Genomic DNA, 9497 nt, shown 5'->3' with positions numbered 1-9497 from the left:
TATATATATATATATATATATATATATATATATATATATATATATATATATATATATATATATGCTTAGGTTATTCTATTTAAACTAATTATTGTGTGATTGTATGCATAAATGTGGGCCAATCATTTTACTTATTTTAAAAAAATGATTAATACATTCTATTAAATTAAAGTTAATTGAAAATTACCATCTAATTTAATTCTAATGGTATTTTAGATAACTGAGATCAATTTAAAAAAGGAAACTTCCATATTTTTAGGGATAATTAATTTTCTTAATTTTAAAATTCTGAATATTTTTAGTTAATTCAATCTGAACTATATCATAATTTTTAATTTTTAATTAAGCCTGATTTTATTCTGTTAGAATGACCTTTCGTTAGAATTATATTCTCTAGGAATGTCAGTATACATATTTCTGTTATAATGAACTTCTATGAGAATATCACTGACTAGTAACAAATTTTTGGATACAACTTCAATTTTTTATTACCTTCTTAAAAAATAAAAACATTATATAATATTCTATGAAAATGATATACTCACTAATAAGAAACAAAAACATGTATATTATTCTACCTGAATATTCTATGGGAATATATTATTACATATAGTCCCATCATTCTATTGTAGACTATTATATCAAAATATAATGACGAATAGTTATCCCATTCTGACGGAATTGGAATTCGATATTCTATTCCGGCAGAATTGCTGTTAGAAATGCTGAAATGCATCCTTGCAGAATACATAATTTTCGGTCTCCACTTCACACACTAACCCAGACACAAAATTGCTTTATCACAGCCTGAAACAAAAAATATCTAGAATATTAACAAACTGATGATAGATAGCCATCTACACTATACACAATACATACATAAGAAACAAACTAGTACATGAATTCAGGTTTTTCAATAAAGTTTAACTCACAGGATTCGTCTCGATTGCTTTAAGAGGTTGCTCCTGTCCAGTGAGCCATTTCCACAAATCTGGATTTTCCTGCAATTCAAAAGGAAGTAAGATGGATGTTAACCCTAGTGTAATCTGTTACTGGTAATTATTAGCAATAATATTTGTGGAATTTACCAGGTCGAGGACAATAATAAGTGATTTGATCCCCTTTACATCTAAAGATCCAATGTGATTCTCCACCCAACTTCCTAGAACTAAGTCTAGCTCCAAAAAACCCCTTTGTTTGCTTATATACAACAACCTACTCCGATTTACAACAAAAGCCACAAATCAGAAATGAATCACGCTTCTGGGAGTCAAATAGGGATATGAAACATCAAACCTGTTAGTTAATCTTCGCTTGCTTTCTTCGTTAGACAAATTGAAATCTAGGGATTCGACGCCATCATTAGAAGAATAGAAACGAGATAATTAATTAACATAAGGCCTGAAACTCACAGAAAACCATCGATAGAAGAACAAAATTTAGCAAACCACATGCACACATACAAGTACAGGATTATGAACCTGTAGAGAGTTTGATACGGAATGGTGGCGTTTAACGATGCGCCGCCGAGTACACGAGTCGGGGCGGTTGTTGAATTAAGGACGTGTGATATGCCAAACAACACAATTATGAAGAAGACGATGAAGGGCAACCCCACAAAGGGTCGCTGGTGTTGATTCGTCGCAGAACTCATCGGGATTCGGTCTGGGATCGCCAACGATGCATTGTATTTGAAGAAGCAACATCCATCGGGGATGTCGAAGAGAGCGAGGAGTGATGGTCCCATTAGGGCAACGATTATCCATGAGTCGGATTAGGCTTGGATCCAACAAAGGTCTTGGATTCCAAGTTTGGAGTTCTGATCGATTTGGAGGAAGAGCGAAGGGGCTGATTTTTGGTGAATATCGATGAGGCAGATATGACGTTGGCGGTCGCAGGTGGCAATGAAAAGATGAGGAAGACCGACTAATTTATTTAGGTTTTAAGGTGAGGAAGATCGGTGATTATCCCATGATTATAGGGATTATTTTTGGAAGTTACTTAACAAATTATTAAATTACTCTTATATATTTTTTTAACTATTAAATTTTTTGTTTAATTTTCATTGACCTACATTTATGCATACAATAACACAATAAATACTTTAAACACATGAACCCCTCTCTCTCTCTCTCTCTCTCTCTCTCTCTCTATATATATATATATATATATATATATATATATATATATATATATATATATATATATATATATATATATATATATATATATAGTTTCAGTTATATAGGAGCGTCATCGATGTTTGCGGAGCACAAATGTAGGTGGCTTACCACCAAAGAACCATAACTTAATTAGGTGAACAACAATTTCAACCAAACCCCATTTCAGCTCACCCCCTACCAAACCTATTTCGTCTATAAAACCCAACAATATTGGGGCGCTACCAAGCATTCAACTTAAACATCAATACATACAGCTGACAAAAGAAAAAAAGAAAGAAAACAATGGCAGACGAGAGAGCTGGGGCCGAGATTGTGTACGGTGCTGAAGAATGTCATCGCCATTCCATTGATCTCCTTGAAGAACTCGGTTTCCCAAAAGGTGTACTCCCACTCAAAGATCTTGTGGAGTGTGGGAGGGTTCGTAAAACCGGTTTTGTTTGGATGAAGCAAAAGGGTCCATATGAACACTTTTTTTAGGGGACTAATACACGTGTTAGCTATGCAACTGAAGTGACTGCATATATTGAAAAACATAAGATGAAGAAAATGACCGGAGTTAAAAGCAAACAACTGTTGATGTGGGTGCCTATTGTTGAGATGAGTATGGAAGATGAAAAAAGTTCCAAGATTTACTTCAAGATTCCGGTTGGAGTTGGAAAATCCTTTGCGGTGACTGCATTTATGACCGAAGAAGAGAAAAAGAAATATGTTCTTGAGCATTCAAAGTAAACCAGGTTTAAGTTATATTATCATCACTGTCTTCTTATGTTATAATTTTATGTAAACTGACATTTTTATTACATTTGAGAATCATACATATATACGAAACTTTATAATATGCAATTTAATAAAAAGTAAACAATTAGTTGGTTCTGTGAATGGATATTACTTTATAACTATTGTATTTGCTATAATACAAATTAATATATATATATATATATATATATATATATATATATATATATATATATATATAGAGAGAGAGAGAGAGAGAGATGGGATCAATAACGAACTCAATGGATGGAGCGAACCTGATCCGTATATGGATAATGAAGGCCCAAAAGGTTATGGGTAGCTTAATATTGGGCTCGAAAGTTGTTTGGAATTAATGGCCTATGGGGTGTGCATGGTGACGTAGTTGATGGATTAGGGGTTTCTTAAGTAAATTAATAAAAGTTTAATAAATCCAAGACTTCATTGATTGTTTGATTCAAAGCTTGGGTGGTTATGGAAGCATTTGGAAGGTTATCATTGATGACCCTCTTTAAATTTTGGGAGTTACACTCTTATCATTGATGGCTCTCTTTAATCATTGGGAGTTACACTCTTTACATCTTCTCATAACCAATTACTAGCAATTGAAGAACAATTGAAGACATGGACGTTTTTTTTATTATTCTTAAGTGTGGTAGACGTTTTTTGTGTTATTTCAAGAGTTTCCTTAATTTTCATTTACTAGTTTAAATGAGTAGTTGGTTGGTTGGCTTGTAACCACCAACTTTGTAATAAAGGCTTCATATAAAGCCAAGTTTATGCATGGGAAAGTGAATAGACGAATTTTTAAGAAAAAAACCTTTGTTCAATTGGAATTATTGTTATAATTCACAAATTATCTTGTTAGGATGCGTTCTTGACTTGATACGAACTCAATCCAATAGGTCTTGGATTGTTTTCACCGGTATACAACTTAATAGGTCTTGAGTTGTTACTAATCTATCCATTTCTTTCCATTCACATATCATTTGTGGTTGTTATTCTCTCTTAATTTACCTAAACATTACTCCACTCACTAAATCGAGCCCATACACGTATCAGAACCAGCGGGCGTACCCGTTAAACTAGTCTGGCAAATCATTTAAGCAACTGATTGCCTCCAATTAAATAAAAAAACAAATAATCTGACTACAAAATCATTATTCGATTACAAAGACCGAAACTAATGTTCTGCGTCTTGAGGAGATTAAAAATAATCTTATGCATTTGATTGATGTATTGTTTTTTTTTCTTTAACAAAATTATAACTAAACTTTTCAAGCTTTGTTTTTAATGAAAATCAATACAAATCCTTCGGATTACTTTCAATTAAAGAAAAAACTAAAAAATAGATTACTAAATCATTGTTCGATCACAGAGATTAAAAATAATCTTATGCATATAATTGATGCATTTTTTTCTTATTTCCTTTAGAGAAGCATGACTAAAATTTTCAAGCTCTATTTTTCATGAAGATCGATAGAAACTACTTTGTTTTAAATTGTAAGTGTCATGATCCTTGAACTTACTTTTTTTTAAATAAAAAAAATTATACCATTTAAAAGAAGCTAAATCCATCCCACAGTCAGAGAACTCCATTCCACAACTCACGAAGGTGTATTGCAGTTCCTCAATGAGATCCTTTAGGATTTATGAAATATGAAGGTGACATTGCTCCTACAATTCATAAATTGTCAACAATAAACATGTCGATTTGAAGCCACACTATTATTTTTCCTTTTTTACATACCTTTGGTTTAATTACCAAGGTTTAAATTGATAAAGAACATGGTTGTTATTAATTGCTCAATATGATGATAAATGTCAAATTTCAATCACCATTTAGATAAACTAACAAAAGAAAGAGATAAATAGGCAAAAAAAGAAACAAGTGCCAAGTTTATATTATGATATGTAATAATCATATCATATCATATCATATCTATCTATCTATAAGCAACAACACCCAATGAAGAAACCTAAACCTAAACCTAGAATGACAGAAAGGGTATACATTTAAATCAGTTTTTGTCCCTAGTGGTGTTGTTTTCTTTGATTTTTGATCTGTTACAAAGCTTTACAAAACTTTGAGGTGTTTATATGGAAGAGTTTAAATATTCTCCCTTCTATGCTAACTCAGTGTAGGTTTTTTGTCCAGGAGGTGCCACAACCACTTTGGATATTCATAGTCCACAAGTATCTTAGGATTAATCCCCTCCTTGAGGATATTTTCCCCCTACCGCTATTGCAGATTTCCCTCCTTTGCTTCAAGTCATCTACTTTGGAGCATCAACAACCCTTCCACCTTTAGCTTTTTTGCTTTACATCTAACATCAAATGTTCTATAACTTCCTAATGTATTATTGCGGTTGCTAACACCAATATTTCTCAAACACTTGATGCAGTTCATTGCCATATATATATATATATATATATATCAATTTCCTGAAACATAACCAAACAATACTTAATACTTATTATAGCAAAATCATATATTATCTGCTGTAATTTGGTTACTTGTAGGAAATTCCACGTATTGTTCAATAACCTCTTAAACCTCGATCTATAACACAGACAGAAGAATGAGAACACCAAATTGAATGACTTTCGTTAAGAAATGTTGTGAAGAATCAACTTGATATATTTACAAAACAAGTATTAAGATAAAATTCAAATAATGTTAAGTTCATTTAGCATCTATTCTAGTTAGAAGGATAAAATAGTCATTCACTCTTTCTTCCAGTCAGAAAAATAAGACATACTTACAAAGGGTAAAATGGTATTTATATATTTCTGTAGGTTCGATTTGACAGTGCATATGGACATCTATATGTTCACGGATATGCATATAGATATATGGATATATGCCTATGCATATGATATACATATGGATATATGTATATGCACATGGATATATCTATATATGTATGGATATATACATATGCATATGGATACATGCATATACATAGAAAATGTATATACATATGTATATGGAGAGCTAGGTTCAAGTATTCTAACTAATTATTGTGCGGATATCGTATGCTATGAGAATGATAAAGAAAATATGTTGCTTGATAATATAAAGACGTTCAATCTTACATAACTATTGTCATTAACACACATTCTCACTAATTAAATCGTATATAAGGTTATTATACACTTAATATTATTATTCTCATTTTTGTCAGAATGTAGTCAGAATGTTTATTGGGTCGTATTCTGTCAGAATGAAAATGAGTGAAAAATGATGTGTGAGAACAAAAATAAATAACAATTAGTGAGAATGCATGAAAATGATGATATTTTTGTAAGGTTGAACGTATTCACATTGCTAAACAACTTATTCTCTTAGTAATTCTCATAGCATACGATATCCGCACAATAATTAGTTAGAATAGAATAACCTAAGCCTATATATGGATATATACATACACATACGCATATACATATACATATACATACACACACACACACACACACACACATATATATATATATATATATATATATATATATATATATATATATCTTTATACATTAATAAGCATTTAGCCTCAAATGTTGAATTTTAAGAGGTACAAGCCTTATTGCGTTATTTACAATCCGTTTATGCATATGAATCTTATTTGGTCAATAGCTGAAAAAGTTAAGTATTGAGTTGAGTTCTTATCTAGCCCGTGATTTAATGAATTGATCAATACCAAACTCCCTTAAATCTCGACCATATCTCCTTGACTCCTTTATCCTGGAACAATCTACTCCTATATTTTATGATCCTCCAATTTCACCAGCCTCTTCTCCACAATCAATTGACCGAAGATCTTCACCATGACAACCACTCACGCCATCTCCAACCTTTGCAAACCACCACCGCCTAAAAACCACTTCACCGAGAAGCACCAACCACCGCCAGCATCGAGCTTCCACTGCCATCAACGAAGACAACCATTGGACACCCCTCTCTACTGTCGACCAAACTCGCACCACCAGTCACGTGAACCTCCACCATCGAATTTCTGATTTCATGTTTGACTAGTACACCATCTCTTCTCGCCTTTTATTATTCCTATGTTCTCTTCTGATTCACAAAGGCCTAATTGAAACTCTTGCAGCATTTTGAAAATCAAATGATAAATTGGAAAATAATTAGACTTATTCATTAAATTGACTAATTCTTGGCTTATGATAGGGGAAAAGTGCATTCTTCACACAATATCGAAGGCACATGGAATGGTAGTTTTATGACATTTTCATCTGAGGTATTGTTGTTTTATCCCATATTTTTTTTAACATTTCTACTCATCTCAGATTTTGGTTATCAAGAAAAAATCAGTCAAGTTTAGATTTCGATGAAAAAAAAAATAAGTGTGAGGAAGCAGAAAAATGGTGAACATTTCGCGTTAATCACATTTATTTTAACATGGGTCCTATTTTTTCCCTACCTGCGTAATTCGTCTGGTTCCTCCTATCGACTTGGCTCATCCAAAATAAGTATTTTACAAATTTAAGAATCCCGATTAATCCCTAATATTATTTTATTGTATTTTTTTATTCTATACATAATAAAAATACAAACCATAAAAGAGACTTCAATTACTCTGTTTAATCTAGAATCGAACCTGGAATCTATAGAATTGTATAATTGAAGATTCGTTTTTTTATCATTCAATGATCATCTTGTATTTCATAAAATTTGGGAGCAATATAATCCTTACGTAAAGGCCATTTTTTTTCTTTCTTAAAATATGTTATTGTCCCCATAAGATCTTCGAAATTAGAGGTTTTGAGTTTCAACTATCACCTCTTTTAAATGATTTCTCAAGCTGATTGTATGGTCAATGGAATGTTGGGTTTACACTTTTTTTCTCAGGTAGATATGTTGGAAATCCTTGATAAACATTTCAAGATCTCAATTTGGTTCCAAGAAAAAGATTTTATTGATGTAAATATTTTTTCTTAATTTATTTTCTTAATATCTATATGATGTTTTTTTTCTGGTTGTCATCGTAACATGGACAGCCCTCAATGGAACTGTTGTCTCTCCTAATCTTCGTCTTCTCTCATAGACACGACCACCATGCTTGAACCTTGTATTCCTATAAATAGGTGGTCACCATTGGTGCATCTTTAATGGAACAAAGAAAAGGACTGTAAAGACTTGAATATTTCTTGAATTGCATTTAATTGTAACTAATGAGTTTGTAAAAATATTCGGTTATAGTTATTCATTGATTTTAGGAAGTGGTACACGCAAGGAAGCATTGAAAAGCAAGTCTTGAGGATGTTATGTAGGTAATAATTGTGTTACATGCATAGGAGCATATATGACAATGTATCTTTGTGTCAATGTTGCAAAGGTGTGTGTTTGGTTTTTCATGAATTATGGTTGAAATATTATTGGTTTTTTTGCCTCAAGCTTCAGGCGTAGCTGCTATGTTATCAGTCGGAGGTATATTGCTTCCTATATGAAGGTATAGTTATTAAAATTCTAGCATATTCATTATTTTTGATGCCACACCCCCAAACCGAAATGGCGGAAACGTTCGAGGGTGGAGGATGTCATGTATAGTATCACAACACTTTCATCATAGTAATCAAAGTAAAAGAAACCATTACATTGAAATATAGATATTTACATATATTTGATACATAGTTTGTATAGATCAAAAGTATAGCAAAATATAAAAGACGTGACTCTATACGCTCCGTCTTCTCAAAAGCGTGCAGGAGTACTTGTCTACTGATTTCTTGAGAATACAAACGATTTTGAAAAAGTATCAGCATTAAGCTGGTGAGTTCATATAAATGTTTTTGTAATGTAAACATGTCATTGCATCTGTAAAAGAATATTTGTGTCCTTCTCAAGAAAATCCATTATTTTCTAATACATAGGTTCGTTATAGTGTTTCATAAGGTATTAGTTCCTATGTTTGGTTATTACCAGCTGTTTTGTATCATGTTGTTTTGAATGAAAACCCTTTGTATAAAAACCCTGACACTACAACAAAATGAAGCTAATGCAACACCGCTAAAAGGTTGCATTAGGCCTTGTAAAAGTTGCATAATGCATAAAGCAACCTTTTACCAAAGGTTGCATTAGGTAAAGTTGCATTAGATCTAAAGCAACTTTTTTTTTTCGAAAATGCAACCCTTTTTGAGATAGTTGCAAATCTTTTTTAAATGCAACTTTTTTTATTGCAACGTGTGTTATGCAAAAGCAACCTTTTTAATACTCATATGCAACTTTTTTACACTTGGATGCAACTTTTTTAACTGTTTTAGTTACGAAAATACAACTTTTTTTTTTTTTTTTTTTTTTTTTTTTTTTTTTTTTTTTTTTTTTATAATCAAATGCAACCTTAATTATGTTCTAGTAAAAAATTGCAACCTTTCTATATGGCATATGCAACCTTTGTTATGTCTTTAATTGAAAAAAATGCAACCTTGTTTATAGTCAAATGCAACTTTGTTTTTGTGATTTTTCTAATTTCAATGCGACATTTTTTTTCCTAATCATATAGACGCCACATATGTTTAGTACATTGCTACAAATATACATTA

General features: G+C 31.7%; 2 protein-coding genes across 2 annotated transcripts; one reads left to right on the top strand and one right to left on the bottom strand.

Annotated features, from left to right (window-relative positions):
* Positions 1–546: 546 nt before the first annotated feature.
* Positions 547–1422, bottom strand: LOC145002929 (succinate dehydrogenase assembly factor 2, mitochondrial-like). Its single transcript, XM_078962105.1, has 5 exons — positions 1413–1422; positions 1297–1342; positions 1089–1215; positions 933–1001; positions 547–807 (listed from the first exon to the last, which is right to left on the bottom strand). Exons 1-5 carry the CDS (start codon positions 1420–1422, stop codon positions 769–771), a joined length of 291 nt encoding a protein of 96 aa, XP_078818231.1. The 3' UTR covers positions 547–768.
* A 1043-nt stretch (positions 1423–2465) lies between these two features.
* On the top strand, positions 2466–2912 carry LOC145002928 (uncharacterized). The gene is made up of 2 exons (XM_078962104.1): positions 2466–2600; positions 2661–2912. Exons 1-2 carry the CDS (start codon positions 2466–2468, stop codon positions 2910–2912), a joined length of 387 nt encoding a protein of 128 aa, XP_078818230.1.
* The last annotated feature ends 6585 nt before the right edge of the window (positions 2913–9497 follow it).

The sequence above is a fragment of the Lactuca saligna genome, chromosome 6 (assembly GCF_052625555.1).
Source record: "Lactuca saligna cultivar CGN05327 chromosome 6, ASM5262555v1, whole genome shotgun sequence".
Lineage (NCBI taxonomy): Eukaryota > Viridiplantae > Streptophyta > Magnoliopsida > Asterales > Asteraceae > Lactuca > Lactuca saligna.
The sequence above is the reverse complement of the archived record's forward strand: the minus strand, read 5'-3'. Positions and strand labels throughout refer to the sequence as shown.